Source organism: Polypterus senegalus, chromosome 13, assembly GCF_016835505.1.
Source record: "Polypterus senegalus isolate Bchr_013 chromosome 13, ASM1683550v1, whole genome shotgun sequence".
Taxonomy (NCBI): domain Eukaryota; kingdom Metazoa; phylum Chordata; class Cladistia; order Polypteriformes; family Polypteridae; genus Polypterus; species Polypterus senegalus.
The window spans coordinates 99229931-99250188 of record NC_053166.1 but is presented as its reverse complement, the minus strand read 5'-3'; the positions used below and the strand labels follow the sequence as shown (position 1 = coordinate 99250188).

The window sequence follows — 20258 nt, the reverse complement described above, 5'->3', positions numbered from 1 at the left end:
GTGAAGAGAGGCGGAGCTGTCAACTGATCACCACCTGGTGGTGAGTTGGCCGATGGTGGGGAAGATGCTGGTCAGACCTAGTAGGCCCAAACGTGTTGTGAGGGTCTGCTGGGAACGGCTGGCAGAGTCCTCTGTCAGAAGTAGCTTCAACTCCCACCTTCGGCAGAACTTCAACCACGACTCGAGGGAGGTGGGGGACATTGAGTCCGAATGGGCCATGTTCCGTGCCTCTATTGTTGAGGCGGCTGACGGAGCTGTGGCGCAAGGTGGTCGGTGCCTGTCGTGGCGGCAATCCTCGAACCCATTGGTGGACACCGCGGTGAGGGATGCCGTCAAGCTGAAGAAGGAGTCCTATAGGACCTTTTTGTCCTGTGGGTCTCTGGAGGCAGCTGATAGGTACCGGCAGGCCAAGCGGAATGTGGCCGGTTGTTGCTGAGGCAAAACTTCGGGCATGGGAGGAGTTTGAGAGGCCATGGAGAACGACTTTCGGGGACGGTTTCGAGAAGATTCTGGTCCACCCTCCCGCCGTCTCAGGAGGGGGAAACAGTGCAGTGTCAACACCGTATATGGTGGGGATGGTGCACTGCTGACCTCGACTTGGGACGTTGTGGGTCGGTGGGAGGAGTACTTCGAAGACCTCCTCAATCCCAATAACATGCCTTCCAATGAGGAAGCAAAGCCTGGGGACTCTGAGGTGGGCTCTCCTATCTCTGGGACTGAAGTCACCGAGGTGGTCAAAAAACTCAGGGCCCCGGGGGTGGATGAGATATGCCCGGAGTTCCTTAAGGCTCTGGATGTTGTAGGACTGTCTAGGTTGACACGTCTCTGCAACATCGCATGGACATCGGGGACAGTGCCTCTGGATTGGCAGACCGGGGTGGTGGTCCCCCCCTTTAAAAAGGGGGACGGAGGGTCCGTCGGATAGTTGAACCTCGGATTCAGGAGGAACAGTGGGGTTTTCGTCCTGGTCGCGGAACAGTGGACCAGCTCTACACCCTTAGCAGAATCCTGGAGGGTGCATGGGAGTTTGCCCAACCAGTCTACATGTGTTTTGTGGACTTGGAAAAGCGTTGACCGTGTCCCTCGGGGAATCCTGTGGGGGGTGCTCCGGGAGTATGGGGTTCCGGACCCTCTGATAAGGGCTGTTCGGTCCCTGTACAACCGGTGTCAGAGCTTGGTCCGCATTGCCGGCAGTAAGTCAAGCCCATTTCCAGCGAGATTTGGACTCCACCAGGGCTGCCCTTTGTCACCAATTCTGTTCAGAACTTTTATGGACAGAATTTCTAGGTGCAGCCAGGGTGTTGAAGGGGTCCGATTTGTTGGACTTAGGATTGGGTCACTGCTTTTTGCACATGATATTGTCCTGTTTGCTTCATCAGGCCGTGATCTTCAGCTCTCTCTGGAGCAGTTCGCAGCTGGGATGAGAATCAGCACCTCCAAATCCGAGACCATGGTCCTCAGCCGGAAAAGGGTGGAGTGCCCTCTCAGGGTTGGGGGTGAGATTCTGCCCCAAGTGGAGAAGTTCAAGTATCTCGGGGTCTTGTTCACGAGTGAGGGAAGAATGGACTGTGAGATTGACAGGCGGATCAGTGCGGCATCTGTAGTGATGCGGGCTCTGCATCAGTCTGTCGTGGTGAAAAAGGAGCTGAGCCGTAAGGCAAAGCTCTCAATTTACCAGTCGATCTACGTTCCTACCCTCACCTATTCATGAGCTATGGGTAGTGACCGAAAGAACGAGATCGCGAATACAAGTGACTGAAATGAGTTTCCTCCTCAGGGTGTCTGGGCTTTCCCTTAAAGATAGGGTGAGAAGCTCAGTCACCCAGGAGGGGCTCAGAGTAGAGCCGCTGCTCCTCCACATCAAGAGGAGTCAGATGAGGTGGCTCGGGCATCTGATCAGGATGACTCCTGGATGCCTCCCTGGTGAGGTGTTTCGGGCACGTCCAACCGGGAGGAGGCCCTGGGGAAGACCCAGGACACGCTGGAGGGACTATGTCTCCCAGCTGGCCTGGGAAGCATATGGGATTCTTCCAGAAGAGCTGGAAGAAGTGGCCGGGGAGAGGGAAGTCTGGGCCTCTCTGCTTAAGCTGCTACCCCTGCGACCCAACCCCGGATAAGTGGAAGAGGATGGATGGATTAGATTCATTCTTGAGTGTGCTGGTGCCGATATTTATTTATAAGGGGGATGTGCGGGACTGTAGTAACTACAGGAGGATAAAACTGATGAGCCACAGCATGAAGTTCTGGGAAAGAGTAGTGGAAGCTATGTTAAGAAGTGAGGTGATGGTTAGTGAGCAGCAGTATGGTTTCATACCAAGAAAGAGCACCACAGATGCAATGTTTGCTCTGAGGGTATTGATGGAGAAGTATAGAGAAGGCCTGAAGAAGTTGCATTGCATCTTTGTGGACCTGGAGAAAGCATATGGCAGGGTGCCTTGAGAGGAGCTGTGGTGTTGTATGAGGAAGTCGGGAGTTCCAGAGAAGTATGTAAGAGTTGTACAGGATATATATTTATATGAGGGAAGTGTGACTGTGGTGAGGTCTATGATAGGAGCGACGGATGCATTCAGGGTGGAGGTGGGATTACATCGGGGATCGGCTCTGAGCCCTTTCTTATTTGCAATGGTGATAGACAGGTTGACAGACAAGATTAGACAGGAGTCCCCGTAGACTATGATGTCTGCTGATGACATTGGGATCTGTAGCAATAGTAGTGAGCAGGTTGAGGAGACCCTGGAGAGGTGGAGATCTGCTCTAGAGAGGAGAGGAATGAAGGTCAGTAGGAACAAGACAGAATACATGTGTGTAAATGCGAGGGAGGTTAATGGAATGGTGAGGATGCAAGGAGTAGAGTTGGTGAAGGTGGATGAGTTTAAATACTTGGGATCAACAATACAGAGTGATGGGGATTGTGAAAGAGAGGTGAAAAAGAGAGTGCTCACAGGGTGGAATGGGTGGAGAAGAGTGTCAGGAGTGATTTGTGACAGATGGATATCAACAAGAGTGAAAGGGAAGGGCTACAGGACGGTAGTGAGATCGGCTATGTTACATGGGTTGGAGACGGTGGCAATGACGAGAAAGCAGGAGACAGAGCTGGAGGTGACAGAGTTAAATATGCTAAAATTTGCATTGGGGGTGATGAGGATGGACAGGATTAGAAATGAGTATATTAGAGGGTCAGTTCAAGTTGGACGGTTGAGAGTTGAGAAATCCGTACAAGTGGCTTATTTGGTGAAACCTCAAAAACTGTCAAAAATGAAGACAAGGGAACTTTCCAATGACCACTGTGATTAAAAAGTTTAAAGATGGCAATGGTGCCAAGAAGATTGCCAAACTCCTTAGCCTCAGTGTGTCCACTGTGAAGGCCTTTATAATGAAGTGAGACAGCTGGAAGCAGAGTGAACCAACCTAGGTTAGGCCACCCTGTTAAAATAACAATGAAAATGTCAAGAAAACTAGTCAGAGAAGTAAGAGCAAATAATAAGGTGACTCTCAGTGACTGCAAAGCTCAGTATCTGCAGCTGGAGTGTATTTGCACAAGACTGCAATATCGAAGATTTTGCACAGAGGGGGCTGTATGGCAGAGTTACCAGAAAAAAGCCACTACTAAAAAAATTGACATTAGAATTTGCTAACGGACATATTGACTGCATTCTGGAGTCTTGTACTTTGGTCTGATGAGACCAAAATTGAACTTTTTGGCCTCAACACAAAGGCGATTGTCTGGCATATGGAAGGGAATGCCATTGCTCTGGCAATCACCATACCTACCATCAAGCATGGTGGGGTGGAGCATCATTCTTTGGGGCTGCTTCTCTAGGGCAGGCACTGGATCCTTTGTCTGTATTGAAGGAAGAATGGATTGTAAGAAGTATATCCAGATTTTGGAAGAAAACCTTCAAACCTCAGCCATGAAATTGGGATTCTGACAATGCTACCACTTTCAGCAGGACAATGACACAAACAATGTGCAAAGGTAACCAAAGCATGGTTTGACAAAAAAGATCCAGGTTTTGCAGGGGCCTAGCTAGAGTCTGGATCTGAATCAGACTGAAAATTTGTGGCATGATCTCAAAATTGCAGTTCACAAACAAAAGCCTTCATACTTTTCACAAGTTGGAGCAGTTCTCCAAGGAAGAATGAGGAAAAATTGCCTCTATCCAGATGTGGTAAGCTTGTAGATGTCTATCCAAAGCAATTGCAAGTAATTATTGCAGCAAAGGTTGCTGCTACCAAGTATTGACTATGTTTCATGTGAAGGGGTCAGTTACTTTTTCAACAGCATTTTTCACAACATGACTGTCAATTTGCATTTGTTTAGTTCACCAGGCTTTAAATGTTTCAAAAAATGTACACGGAAATCAAAGTTCACTGCGAAACTCCGCATTTGTGATTTTTATAGGTTTAGTGATGTAAAATGGAAATATGGTGGCTTTCCAGAGGGGATTGAATATTTTTTCAACCTACTGAATTTGGACTTTGGTTTTACGTCGACAGAAGTCAATGGTGAAGAGGGGCCGCAGTGTGTACTGTGTATGAAATTTTTGGCACCTGAATGCTTGATACCAAGTAAGTTGAAATGCCATTTAGAAAGCAATCATCCCAGCATTGTTAGTAAATCTCGTGACTACTTCACCATAAAGTTGAGTTAAGTCAACTGAAAGGTAGTTTTTTATAAGCAGGCATTGATACCAAGCAGGGCTTTGCCTACATCCTACAAGGTGGCACATAGAATTACAAAATGTAAGAAGGCTTATACTATCGTAGAAGAACTCATTCTACCAGCTTCTGTAGATATGGTGAACATTATGATTGGTGAGTCTGCTGGGAAGATACTTTCAAAAGTGCCTTTGTCCAATAACACCATCAGTCGCAGAATACAGCACATAGCGGAGGACCTCAATGATCAATTCAAAAAAATAAAAGGGAAGGAATTTGGGTTGGAGCTGGATGAGGCCACAGATGATGATAATGATGCTCACTTGATTTGCTATGTACAGTTTATAGATGGTGGTAACATTGTTGAAGACCATCTCTTTTGTAAAAGTGTCACTGGTAGTGCTAAGGCTCAAGATTTGTGCGAGATCCTTGATACTTTTATATCCAAAAACAATTTGGAGTGGTCTAAGTGTGTTGGTGTCTGTACTGATGATGCTCATTCTATGTCCAGCTGTTATAGAGTATTGTAGGCACTTATTCAAAGCAAAGCCCAGATGCACTTTGGACCCATTGCGTTATTCACAGTGAAGCACTTGGGTCAAAAATACCTGAGTCCCTCATTGAACCAGGTCTTAGAATATGTAGTGAATGTAGTAAACTTTATAAAAACTCTGCCGTTGAAGGCAAGGTTTTTCAAAAAACTATGTGAGGATATAGGATCCGAGCACACGTCTTTGTTGTAATACACCACTTGGCTCTCTCGTGGTAATGTTTTGTCTCGCACATTTGAACTGCAACAGGAAATTTTATATTTTTCTTAAAGATCCCACATGTATACCAAAAATGTTGTGAATGAAGGTTATTTTTTTGGTAAAACTACCATACTTAAGTGATATTTTTGAAAAGCTGAATGCTCTGAATCTCTCCCTGCTGTGAAGCAACATGCACCTTTTACAGGGAGTGCAGAATTATTAGGCAAGTTGTATTTTTGAGGATTAATTTTAATATGGAACAAACACAGTGCTATCAGTCAATCCTAAATGTTAATAAACCTGAAACCTGAATGTTTCACAACGGAAATGTGAGTGTGAACATCATCAGGGGAATACATATGTGCGCACAATTATTAGGCAACTATTAGTGTGCAGATTTATTATGCAACTAAAGGAAAAATGAAAATTTTCCCATCTCACTTGTTTATTTTCATCTGATATAGTGAGAATAATAAACAAACACCTCAAAATTTACAAATAAACATCTCTGACATTTCAAAAAAAATAAATCAATCAATGAATGACCAATATAGCCACCCTTCTTTCCAATAACAGTCATAAGCCTTTCCATTCATGGAGTCTGTCAGTTTCTTGATCTGTTGACGATCAGCTTTTTGTGGAGCAGTGACTACAGCCTCCCAGACACTCTTCAGAGAGGTGTATTGTTTTTCTCCCCCGTAAATCTAGCGTTTAAGAAGTTCCCACAAGTTCTCGATAGGGTTTAGGTCAGATGAGGAAGGGGGGCCATGTCATTATTCCTTCATCTTTAAGGCCTTTACTGGCTGGCCCGCAGTGAGAACTTCGATGCAAGTGATGGAGCATTGGCCTGCATAAAATCATGGTCTTTTCCTGTATCACTGTTTGAAGAAAGTGTCTTGAAAAACTGGCAGTAGGTTTGGGAGTTGATTTTGAGTTCATCTTCAATGCAAAAGGTCCAACTAGCTCATCTTTAAAAATACCAGCTCATACCAGTACCCCACCTCCACGTTGGAGTGGAGCTCTGTGCCCATTGCTGATCCACAGGTCCATCCATCTGGTCCATCAAGAGTCACTCTCATCTCATCGGTCCATAAAACCTTTGAAAAAAATCTGTCTTCAGATATTTCTTGGCCCAGTTTTGATGTTTCAACTTATGTTTCTTGTTCAGTGGTGGTTGGGTTTCAGCCCTCCTTACCTTGGCCATGTCTTTGAGCACTGAACACCTTGTACTTCTGGGCACTCCAGGTAGGTTGCAGCTCTGGAATATGAAAGTACTGGAGGATAATGGGTTCCTGGTAGCTTCACGTTTGATTCTTCTCAAATCTTTGGCAGCTAATTTGCATCTTTTGTTCTCAACACGTTTCTTGCGACCCTGTTGACTATTTGCAACAAAATGTTTGATGGTTCTGTGATCACACACCAATATCTTGGCAATTCCAAAAGTGCTGCATCCCTCTGAAAGACTTTTTACAATTTTTGACTTTTCAGAGTCAGTTAAATCTCTTTTTTGGCCCATTTTGCCTGAGGAAAACTAGCTGCCTAATAATTCTGCACACCTTGATATAGGGTGTTGATCTCCTTAGGCCACACCCTCCCTCATTACACAAATACACATCACCTGACGTGCTTAAATCCAATAAGCATTCAAGTTAATACAGCTTGGAGTTGGAATATATGCATTAAAAATGATGATATGGTCAAAATACTCACTTGCCTAATAATTGTGCACACAGTGTAATACTAGAATTACCAGAGCTTACGAAAAAACTTGTAGATCCGTCTTACCTTAAATCGCTTCTCACCTCTCCGTCAGCGTCTTTTGTCCTTTAAATGTGTTGATAAGCAGCAAGCAGTCTGCTATTAAATCCCCCACCGGTGCACAGTTTTCTCAGCTCGTCTGTTTACCTGCATGTCAGTTGCTTGGAGTTGTATAGAGTGAGAAGTCAAACAAAATCACACCTTTTATAAATACTATACACGGGTTCTCCGCTGTTTTATTGTTCGTTTATTACGATTGTTATAGTTCTCTTTATATAGCACGTTGTCAGTTCAGCACTCCTGTTGTAATATGACGAAGCTTCGCGAGCTCACTCTTGAGAATGCAACGTATAGTTGTCCAGGAGAAAAGCAATCTTCCCTGAAATCAATGGCAACCTTTTGTAGGGTCTGTCCTTGAGACTTATTACTTGTCATCGCGAAGCAGAGCCATACTGGAAATTGGAGGCATTTGTATTGAAATGGGAGATCAGAGGGTATAACGGGGATGCGAGGAATACATTGAGTGTGGAGAAACTCTAGAGACAGCGTGTGTATTGTGGATTTTTGAGTATTTGGTGGCAGCATGACAAAGTTGCTTCCGCAAGACCGCGTTAGCTGTGGAGCTCAGCTCTGAGCATATTCTTTTCCTGCCTTGTCAATTGTGTAATGCGTTTTTTGAACAGGTTTGATGCATGGAAGTGTTCAGTCAGTTCACGTGAGCTGCTCTCTTGTGTGGTGTTGCGATGTCCATGGCTTTATTTAATGTTAGCTAAGACCCGGCACTTAAAAGTTTCTCGTTACAGCAATTTTAACTCCGTTACAAAGTGATCCAAAGTCTCATTTATACCTCGTGTCTTCTCATTAAACTTTCATCTTGAGAATAAAGTATTCGACGAAGGCATGACAAACGGCAGCGGTAGCGTGTCTATAAACTTAATGTAAACTTACGGTTTACACCATGCTTTGTTTCCGCAGTTGCTGCACTTCTGAATAAACTTGTATGCATTTTTCTTCAGCGCTCTTTTTAGCTCTTCCTTGTTTTCTACATACTGCCTTCACAGTCAGTTCACGTGATTACGTGGGAGGCGTGATGATGCGACACTCAACTCCACCCCCCCCACAGCCATCGAGCTGAAGTTTATTACAGTATATGGAGAAAAATAGGTTCCAGTTATGACCATTACGCGTAGAATTTTGAAATGAAACCTGCCCAACTTTTGTAAGTAAGCTGTAAGGAATGAGCCTGCCAAATTTCAGCCTTCTATCTACACGAGAATTAGTGATGGATGAGTGAGTCAGTGAGGGCTTTGCCTTTTATTAGTATAGGATACCCTTTTGTGTGTAAGAATCTGTAAGTTTATTTTCTTGGCTCCAGGACTAGGATATTTTTTTTGGTGTGGTAACGGAAGTAGCAGAAGTATTCTAATCATGTTCTTCAAAATCTCTGAAATAAAAGTAACTAGTGTGATCAGTCGTTTATATCGGTTATATTCATAAAACATAACAAAACATATTTATTAAGGTTCCAGATTACATTATTGGCGTTACTTTTCTTGCACACTCTACATTCAGTATTGAGACTGTGAAAAATATGAACATTTATCTCAACAGCTCCGTAAGGATTTGCTGAATTGTTTAGCATCATGTTTGTAATTCATAGTAAGACTTTACGAAAAAATATAATCTGTGTCACATTTAGTGGCCACAAGAGGTTTAATACCTATTAGTTTTAAATTCTCGCGGCCATGCTCAAGGAACATCCTGGTTCACAATGGACACTGTTAACTTTCCTTTTATAAATGCATTCATATACTGAAATACAGATAATTTTCAATGGAGAGTAAAATTTCTTTCCATTTTTATATAACGATGATATGGATTTTAACAAGTTTTGAACATTTTACTTTTGTTTTTCCTGTATTTTTCAAAAATTATTTTAGAAAACAATAATCCTTCCATAAATTGAGGAAGGAGAGTGCTGAGAATAAAAGGCCTCCAGGAGGTTTCAAGTATAGTTCTTAATCCTCTCTTGTAAAATGAAGAAAGACATTACCAATTGCTGTTTAGACACAATGGTATGTGTACTGCATGGAGTACATATGACAATAATGTCTGACCAGTCAGGTGTGATTAAACATGTTCTGTACTATTCCTATCAGGACATTTTTTGCTCCATGTCATGTTTTAAAGACCAGGGTAGTATGAATTCTATCTGTACACAGTAATACAGCAGGTATTGTTTTTGTGGTTGGGGTCCACCATGAACATTCAATGAGCTGTCAAAACAGCTTATTTTAGAAATTGTGTTATTACCTTTTGCATTGCTGTACCGATACATTGCAAACCACATCAAGAAAAACTAGAAAGCATAAATGAGAGAAGCTATTTTAATCATTCACTAGGTAATAATTGCTGTCTTACTATAAGGAACACCATTATAAAGTGCTTTCTGAGTGTAGACCTATAGTGCATTTTTCAACATATTTTGCTTTTTAAACGGAGAGAACACAAGAATGAGGAGAATTTTACTCTGGTTTGTGCAATGAATTGGAAGCAGAGATTACCAGGCAACTAGTATAATGTCTTAGAAATTAGACAATATTTTCACATTGGTTGATAATAAATCTGTGGGAGACGATATTATCTTGTGTATATTAAGCAACAGACATTCATTTATATAGTCTTATTCAGCTTTGCCTCACTGAAGAATTATATTAAGAAATTGTCCTTATTTTAGGCTTGTTTCCTATGGATGAAGATTCATCCTGTCAGGAATGTGAACCTTTCTTTGAGTCTGATATTGATGAGGAAGAAAGCACAGATGGTAAGTGAATAATTTCTGAAAAGCTGTGTTTTTGATAAATTTATTAATAATATACAATGTGTACTTTATACAAACTCTGATATTATAGTTGTTCTCCATTCCATATAGATGGATCTCTAAGTGAAGACCTTCCAGTATCCTCCCAGCAGTGTGGGTTTCCAGTGGCCAATTCATCCTGCACTTTTTCCCGGCAGCTTGCTCGTTCTCTTCCTGTTACTGTCCCAATGTGGGGCTTCCACAATGGAAAGGGCGGTCAAAACCACCATGGTGAAAGCCATAGTGGTGAGCGAGTAAGTATACAGTATTGACTTAATTTAGTTATTTTGTGTTTAATTTGGCCAGTTTACAGTAAAAACCTTTAGATACATATAAGACTGTGGTTGGTAATTATTTTCTTCCAACTCCAGAACTCAGGGTTTTTTTCAGGTCCTTTGGTTCCCACACATCACAATACTATCCATCCATTGTCTAACCCGCTGAATCCGAATGCAGGGTCACGGGGGTCTGCTGGAGCCAATCCCAGCCAACACAGGGCACAAGGCAGGAACCAATCCTGGGCAGGGTGCCAACCCACTGCAGGACACACACAAACACACCCACACACCAAGGCCAATTTAGAATCGCCAATCCACCTAACCGACATGTCTTTGGACTGTGGGAGGAAACCGGAGCGCCCGGAGGAAACTCGCACAGACACGGGGAGAACATGCAAACTCCACGCGGGGAAGACCCGGGAAGCAAACCCAGGTCCCCTAACTGCGAGGCAGCAGCGCTACCACTGCGCCACCGTGCCGCCCATCACAATACTAAGGTTTTTTTTGTTATCTGCTTGAAATGTCATTGGTATGTCGTTTTTTTCATCACAAAATGATCATGTTATTGGAAAGAAGGATAATAGAATGTAGTCTGTGTAACTTTGACAATACCAAAAAAGCCAACTTGAAAGTGAATTTCTTATTTTCCTTTACACTTTTTTAAAATTCTGTTCTTAATTGTACTTATGTTACTTAACTACGGAAAGGTCACATAGATTTCAAATATATTCAATTTAAAGAAACTTTGGAGCCTTAGGATTTATTACAGGAAATAATTTGTCAAGTATCAACAAGCTCACAGTCGTAACTGGGATTGATTTGGTTTCAGCCTGTGAAATCTTTTATATTGCAGAACTGTAGATCTGTATTTATGTTCATTAAACACCCAACTATGTTTAAATTGTTTGGGTCAGTTGTGTTTTTTGTACCATAGTAAACATTCTAATTCAGTTAGGAATCTATAGCAAAATCTTTATAATCCAAGTTTTATGCTTTTGTCAATCAACCCAACAGCATAAAAGATAAACCTAAAACAATTTTGACGACAAGAGACCATTCACCCCAGAATAGCTCATTAATCCCCGTTCAACTAACATTTGCAAAATACTGTGTCAATATTAGATTTTAGAAGGTCCTGAAGGATCCACTGTATAGTTGTATTACTTGGTAACAAGGCAGAGTGGTGGCTTTGTAGTTAAGGATCTCTGCTAGCATTTGGATGACTGGTGGTTCAAATCCTGTTACTGCCAGAAACCAGAAAATTGCTCCAGGGGTGGTGTTCAAAGGGTGATCCTGTGTTCTGATCTCTAACAGTCATGCAAAAATACCATTTCCCCTCAGGGATTAATGAAGTATATCAAATCAAATATCCAATAATTAAAAAAAATATATATATATATATTTTTTTTACATGTATCTGTGGTTCTCGGTATTAAGAAAAAAGCTTTGGAATTTTGTCAGAAAATTTAGCAGCAAGTTTTAATTTATGCCCATGTATTTTAGCAGGAAAACTGTTGCCCTACAATACTTGTCTTTTTTTTTTATTGCTTATATCCCATTCTCCTTTAACAGTGTGTTTTCTGCAGTGATGTAGTCTCACAGGTGCATTGTAAATATTCAAAATAACCTACTTTTTTATCTTACCTCAGAATATTTTAAAGGAAATTCTTCTTACTTTGTAGACAAAACAACATGCTAAGTAAGCTAACATCCTATTAGCCTTCTTAATTCTTTCTGTGTAAACAGTGAGGATTAGGTTTTCCATCTGCATAGTTAATGTACTGTGATGGTGCAGGTTGGCTCCAGGAACCTATTAAACCTGCCATGATCAATACCATAATGGAGATGAACTGGGCAGATGAGGACACATTCATAGCAACAAGGGTTAGGTGCAAAAAGGTGGCAAAATGCTTTTATTAAAAACAAAGTCAAAACAAAAACTAGAGTAACTGCGTTGTGCCTGCTCCCATGCTTAGCAGGCGCAGCCTTCAGCCCCCATGAGCACCAGCCACATGCTTCTGTCCTTAGGTATCGCATTCCTGTCCACCTACTTCCTCCCATCACACCAACTCTGTCGCACCTGCCATTCTCTCCTGTCATTTAACCTCCTCTCTCTCAAACCTCTTTCTTTTCATCCATTTTTTTTCCCACCCTTGCCATGCAGGATACTTTTAATTTGACAGAGAGGTCACATAGGGGTGAAGTGGTGGCTTTGAGGCTAGGGATCTGCACCAATTGCCAGTTCCTGTAAACACCAGAAGTGACTCTACTCCGTTGGCCCCTTGAGCAAAGCCCTTATCCTGCAATTGCTTCTTCCTGGGTGTGACGTTATTCTCCATCCAGCCCTGCAAATAGGTCTTGCTATCAGCGCATGCTAACAACCTATCTCTTTCTCTCTCTCTATTATTGTAAACAATTTAATATGGCACTGCTCTACAATGGAGTCGGCAATAAATACATAATGATTGTAGTAATTTGTGCATCATTGAAGAATATAATGTCATTACTATTACAGTATTAAGCCTTTTATTATACTATGACAGGAGTGAAGGAGAGACTAATAATATTCAAATTGGTTATATCTTTTAACACTAGAATCCCTGAAGCCTACGAAAAAACCCGTAATCCCAGGCGACCTTAAATTCCTTTGCATCTCTCCATTAGCGTCTTTTTTCTTTTGCAAATGTGTTGATGAGCATAAACTGCAAACCGCCTGCTATCCCATCATAAATACACACTTACACACCGCCACAGACACCTCGGGCAAAACATTCTCCCAGCCCAAGTTTTGGTTATCTGGGTGTGAGGTGTCTGGAGTTATATAGGGTAAATAATATATCGTTATTTGGAACGCAAGCATGTCATGTGTGTTCCATCGCGACAAAGATCTATGTAAATGTAGGATGACAGGAAGTGCGAGGAAATGCAAGAAATATTGAAAACATACCTAAAACCATCTTTTTTAATGTTAAAGTACTAACAAAAAAATTTTGACCTGAAGTGTATAATATGTGAAGACTGAAGTCCAAATATCAAATAACCACTTTCACAAAAGGTACACATAACAAAACAAGTACACTTTTATTCAAAAATTTAACAGAAGATAAAGAAATCAAGTTAGGTTACGACACTGACACGACTGCTTAGGTGGTGTGGTAGTAAGAGTTGCTGACTCATAATCAAGAGGTTACGCTTTTGAGTCCGGCTGCTAACCAGAATCGCCGTTTTGAGTAGTGAGCTGCTTTCGTTGTTACGCAATAAAACCATAGGTGAACTCAGATGAGGATACTTTATCAGAGAAAGAGACCAGAAGCGCTACCGGCTAGAAATGTTCATTTTACACATAAGAACATTGCAATTGCACCAGGCATAAAGGCGAAAGATTGCACCGTTTGGGTGCAGCAAGTGGTTGGGCATTGTCCTGCCAGTGGATATTATTGGTCAATCTGCCGCCCACATCTTTCAATGAAACAGCAAGGCATGATGAGCTCGCCAAGGTGTCATGCAAAGTTCTGTTTGTGATAATGTTTTGTGATGGTCTTTATATGAAAAACATTTATATCTATACTAATAAACGGCAAAGCCCTCACTGACTCACTCACTGACTGACTGACTCATCACTAATTCTCCAACTTCCCGTGTAGGTAGAAGGCTGAAATTTGGTAGGGTTATTCCTTACAGCTTCCTTACAAAAGTTGGGCCGGTTTCATTTCGAAATTCTACGCCTAATGGTCATAACTGGAAGCTGTTTTTCTCCATTTACTGTAATGGAGATGAGCTTGAAACCCGTGGGGGCGGAGTTTCGTGTGACATCATCACGCCTTCCACGTAATCACGCAGTACGTAGAAAACCAGGTAGAGGCCCAAAAAGTGCTGAAGAAAACATGCATTATATAATAAGGCAGCGAAACAATAATAAGCGAGCGAGTGACATATACAACCATATTCATGAGTTCTGCTACTTCGGAAACAAAGCACGATGTAAACCTAAACTTTAAATTAAGTTCATAGACAGGCTGTCGCTGGCGTTTGTAATTTAGTGCCTACCCATATAAGGCCGTCTGTCAGCGGCAATCCAATAGCAAACTGCCACGGGTAAATATTCACGGATGAAGGACTGTCCTTATGCAGAGGAAAATGAGATGGTCAGGGTGGTGTTTGGCACAAACTCAGCGAAACTGCGAGAGAAAGTTTTAAGTGCCAGGACTTCGGTAACATTAGATACAGCCATGGACATAGCGAGATGGCACCAGCACAGCTGGGAAACTTCGATGCATGTACACCGAAGCGGCTCACGTGAACTGACGCAGTGCAAAGACAAAAAGCAACAGTTCCAAAGAGCGCTGAACAAAAAACGAATTACACACTTGAAAAGGCAGCAAAAAAATATGAAGCATCTGATACATACAAGCATATTCATAAATGCAGCTACTGTGGAAACAAAGCACACGGTGGAAAAAGTCAATGTCCCGCTAAAGGAAGACAGTGTAAAAAAACCCGTGCATGCAGTGTGTGGGTCTCAGATAAAGAAGAAGACGAGCTGTTTATTGATGCAGTAAGAAACGAATCGATGAATGAAACCTGTCATCTTTACAACGATTGACAAACACGGAATGTAACTTGAACACAACACATCCTACAAATACGAACCTGATTGAAAGAAATAATGATAATCAAATCCTTGATGACAGCAACACTCAGTAAAACTCACAAAACAATTACTGTATATTGACAGTCATGTTACGTTATTTTTAAAATGTTCCCTTTTCTTTTTCATAGCTTCTTTAACACACTACGTCTCCGCTGCAATACGCGGGTATATATATATATATATATATATATACCCCGATCTACATACTCGAATAATGGATTCTTTATTCGCCATCAATGATTGTTTTGGTAAAGCCATACTCGGTGTATTCATTAGATGAACGGTAAAAAAGTAAGAGCGAGGGGAGGATGACTTATTGAGGCATGCAAGTAAAACCACAATAGCATGCGGGTTCGATGTACGAAAAAATATATCTTTTCAAGTTCTATTTACTCCATATGTGTCAAACTCAAGGCCTGCAGGCAACATCCGGCCAGGCGTGTAATTATATCCGGCCCGCAAAATCATTTTATATACTGTATTATTGTTATTAATGGCCCGGGGATATGAAGCACTGGTAACAATAAACTACAGATCCCATAATGCAGCGCTTCAGCTGCCTTGCGTATACCATGTCCCGCGTCTCTTCAGTCGTTTCCTTACTTTGCGAAGGAAGCAGCTTTCTCAGAGCTTCTGCACTGTTTTATAAGCGAGCGATATATAAGAAAGTCCTTTTTCCTTGCTTCGCCAACGAAGCAGCCTTTTTATTTAATCCACTGGTTCTCCGCTGTTTCATTGTTCATTTATTACGATTTTTATAGTTATTGTGTAGGTTTTATTTAATCCATGGGTTCTCTTCTGTGTTCACTGCGGTGTCTTCTTTCGTTTACGAGCTTCGCCAAGGAAGCCGCTTTCTCACAGCTTCTGCACTGTTTTAAAAACGAACGACATATAAGAAAGTGCTTTTTCCTTACTTCACCAACGAAGCAACCTTTTTATTTAATTCACAGGTTCTCTTCTATTTTATTGTTCATTTGTTACGATTGTTACAGTTATTGTGTAGGTTTTATTTAATCCACGGGTTCTCTTCTATGTTCACTGCGGTGTCGTCTTTCATTTACGACCTTCGCCAAGGAAGCAGAAACTTACAACCACCGAAACTTTAACGGCACAAGACTTCAGGTCACATCTCTACAAAACAACCTAATTGAAGCAACTATATTTACTGGCAGTGCCTCAGGTGACAGTTTTTATTCCTTGCATCCCCGTTATACCATCTAATCTCCCATTTCAATTCAAACGCGTTCAATTTCCAGTAAGGCTCTGCTTCGCAATGACAATTAATAAGTCTCAGGGACAAACACTACAAAAGGTTGGCATTGATTTGAGGTGGGATTGCTTTTCACATGGCCAACTGTATGTTGCATGCTCAAGAGTGAGCTCAGCACACAGCTAAGTCATATTACAACCAGAGGGCCGAACTGACAACGTGGTATACAGAGAGATCCTTAACAATTAATTTTTTACATATTTTCATTCAGTCTAAAAATGTTTACTTTTTTATTAATAAAAATATTTAGACAGTATTTCACCACTGTGAAGCGCGGGTATTTTGCTAGTGTTATATAAAAGCCACATTGAATACTTTTTACCTTCATTTATTTACTTCTCTCCCTACAGCATTAAGTCACAAGTAGAAGGCAGAGCTTCCAGTGTTTGATCGATATGGGCATGCTGACAAACTACATGTGCAATGCTACTTCACACGGCGACCGAGCTGCAGGCTATGGCCATATATCTATACTAATAAAAGGCAAAGCCCTCACTGACTGACTCACTGACTCATCAGTAATTCTCCAACTTCCCGTGTAGGTAGAAGGCTGAAATTTGGCAGGCTTATTCCTTACAGCTTACTTACAAAAGTTAAGCAGGTTTCATTTCGAAATTCTACAAGTAACAGTCATACGATCGACAAGCGTCCGCCATGTTGAACTTTCTTATTTATGGCCCCATCTTGACGAAATTTGGTAGGCGGCTTCCCTGCGGTAACCGAAACTGATGTACGTACTTATTTCGATGGTATGACGCCACTGTCGGCCGCCATATTTATTTTTCTAGACGTCACTAATTCTCCAACTTCCCGTGTAGGTAGAAGGCTGAAATTTGGTACTTATTTCGGTGGTATGTTGCCACTGACGGCCGCCATATTGAACTTTTCAATAGTCTTTGTTACTTATGGGCCCATCTTCAAGAAATTTGGTACGCGGGTTCCCAACACTAACTGAATCCTATTTACGTACATATATACGTCTACAGCCTGCAGCTTGGTCGCCGTGTGAGGCGGCGTTGGGTCCGCCATCCCAACGCCTCCCACGTTGTTGGCTGCCTTCCTATATAAGGCCGTCCGTCGCTCCAGTCTCTACATTCCCTTCCTTGCTTCGCCATGGGATTCACGTCTCCCTGCTGATAACTACAGCCTTTTTATTTAATCCATGGCTTCTCCGCTGTTTTATTGTTCATTTATTACGATTATAGTTATTGTATATTTTAGACTTACTGTACATTGTTCAGATACCCATTTCCTTTATCATTCCAACTGTACCCGCATTAACATGTCTATCGAGGTGATCACCATCGATCAAACAACTGTCTCTTACCGAGTGGTTTCCATGCCCGGAGATGGCACCTACCTTTTCCATTCTCTTTGTTACATATTGCACGGCCATATCAGGCTCACTCTTGATATCCGGAGGAACATTGTGTCTTATGTATTGAATGACTGGGACAGGTTCAAGGTGTGGACTGATGGTACAGGAGATAATTATACTACACAGGAGCACTATAAGAGTGAAATGCTTAAGCCCTTCACCTATGCATCTGCATGTGAGTTGATGGCTGCCGCTGAATTGTTCGGTTATCGCTTTCAAGTGTACCGAAATTGCCAAATATTTTACACCTTTGGACAACCGCCAATGCCTTTTAAACATCTAAGATTCACAGGTGACAATATCAGTAGTGGACACTTTGATGTTTATTAATGTTTAAACTCTCAAAAGCTTAATGTGAAGTTATTGATGAAACTGGTTGTATGCTTACAATGCTTGAGAGATGCTGAATGTCACTTCAACACAAATCCTACAAATACTGTCATAAATGAAATAAACCATCAAACTCAAACCAATTATTACAGCAGCAATCCAAGCTGTGAGATTTGAAACAAGATTGCTTTTCATATGGCCAACTGTACATTGCATGCTTAAGAGTAAGCTCAGCACACAGCTTGGTCATATTACATTACCGGAGGGCCGAACTCAAAATGTGGTATTCAAAGAGATCCTTAACAAATAATTCTTGGTATATTTTCCCTCAGTTTAAAAAGGTTTAATTTTCTTCTTAATAAAACTTTTAAGGCAGTACTTCGCTGCTGCGAAGCGCGAGTATTTTGCTAGTATATATATATATCTATATATATATATATATATATATATATATATATATATATATATATATATAAAATATGTAAATAGGTTCCAGTTATGACCGTTACACGTAGAATTTCGAAATGAAACCTGCCTAACTTTTGTAAGTAAGCTGTAAGGAATGAGCCTTCCAAATTTCAGCCTTCCACCCACACGGGAAGTTGGAGAATTAGTGATGGATCAGTCAGTCAGTGAATGAGGGCTTTGCCTTTTATTAGTGTGTATGTGTGTATGTGTGTATATATATATATATATATATATATATATATATATACACACACGAGTGTGGCAGAAAAGTAATGAGACTGATTTTTTATTTACCAAAGTTTTTATTTTTTTTTTCCAAACATCAATGTTATCCCCTTCAATGTAGTTCAATTGGGCAGCTACACACCGAGGGAGACGTTGTTCCCACTGTTGGTAGCAGTGCTGGAAGTCTTCAGCATGTCCATTACACTCTTTTGGATGTTTTCTAAAGTCCCAAAATGACGTCCTTTGAGGACATTTTTCAGTTTAGGAAAAAGGAAAAGTCACGCGGACTGAGGTCAGGTGAATAAGGGGGCTGGGGAACCACAGGAATGCCTTTTGAGGTCAAAAATTCTGTTATGGAGAGGGCAGTTTGTCACCACCATTTGGCACAGACCTTTCGCATGTGCAAATGTTCAGTCAAAATTTGATGAACGGTAAATCTGTTCAAATTTAATTGTTCACTCAACATTCTTAATGTTAAACGACGGTCTGATCTCACAAGAGTGTTCACACGTTCGATGTTTTCATTGGTTTTCCAACTTGAAGTCCTCCCTGAACGGTGTTCATCTTCAACGTGTTTTCTGCCTTCCAAAAATGATTTGTGCCAGCTGAAAAACTTGAGCTCAGGATAAAGAATGTTCCCCATAGGCCTGTTTTAACTTTTCAAAAGTCACACTTGCCGTTTAATGGTACAAAGTTGCTCCAAATTCCGCTGTTCCATTTTGCGTGACGCATAACCAAAAACACAACTTCGCTAGTAGCAGTCACAAAAATCACGTAGTTAACGGAAGGAGTTGAAACTCGCACTGAGCTATGGGAGGGTACTGATACACGTGCTCTATCAAGGACAACAGCGCAGCGTTGCCAGATCGCTTGCAGTGTTGCCAGTCTCATTACTTTTCTGCCACACCTATATATATATATATATATATATATATATATATATATATATATATATATATATATATATATATATATATATATATATATACAGTGCATCACTTTTCCACATTTTATGTTACAGCCTTATTCAAAAATTGATTAAATTCATTTTTTTCATCAGAATTCTACACACAACACCCCATAATGATAACATGAAAAAAGTTTACTTGATGTTGTTGCAAATTTATTAAAAATAAAAAAACTGACAAATCATGTACATAAGTATTCACAGCCTCTGCTCAATACTTTGTTGATGCACCTTTGGCAGCAATTACAGCCTCAAGTCTTTTGAATATGATGCCACAAGCTTGGCACACCTATCCTTGGCCAGTTTCGCCCATTCCTCTTTGCAGCACCTCTCAAGCTCCATCAGGTTGGATGGGAAGCGTCGGTGCACAGCCATTTTAAGATTTCTCCAGAGATGTTCAATCGGATTCAAGTCTGTGCTCTGGCTGGGCCACTCAAGGACTTTCACAGAGTTGTCCTGAAGCCACTCCTTTGATATCTTGGCTGTGTGCTTAGGGTCGTTGTCTTGCTGAAAGATGAACCATCACCCCAGTCTGAGGTCAAGAGCGCTCTGGAGCAGGTTTTCATCCAGGATGTCTCTGTACATTGTTGCAGTCATCTTTCCCTTTATCCTGACTAGTCTCCCAGTTCTTGCCACTGAAAACATCCCACAGCATGATGCTG

At 41.4% G+C, this 20258-nt stretch overlaps 1 protein-coding gene across 1 annotated transcript in view; it reads left to right on the top strand.

Moving 5' to 3' along the window:
- The window catches only part of akt1s1 (AKT1 substrate 1 (proline-rich)), an 86023-nt gene that overhangs the window by 52897 nt on the left and 12868 nt on the right, over positions 1 to 20258 (top strand). Inside the window, exons 4-5 of the mRNA XM_039774737.1 lie at positions 9907 to 9993; positions 10102 to 10283. Coding sequence (XP_039630671.1) covers positions 9907 to 9993; positions 10102 to 10283 — 269 coding nt within the window. The remainder of the gene's footprint in view (positions 1 to 9906; positions 9994 to 10101; positions 10284 to 20258) is intronic.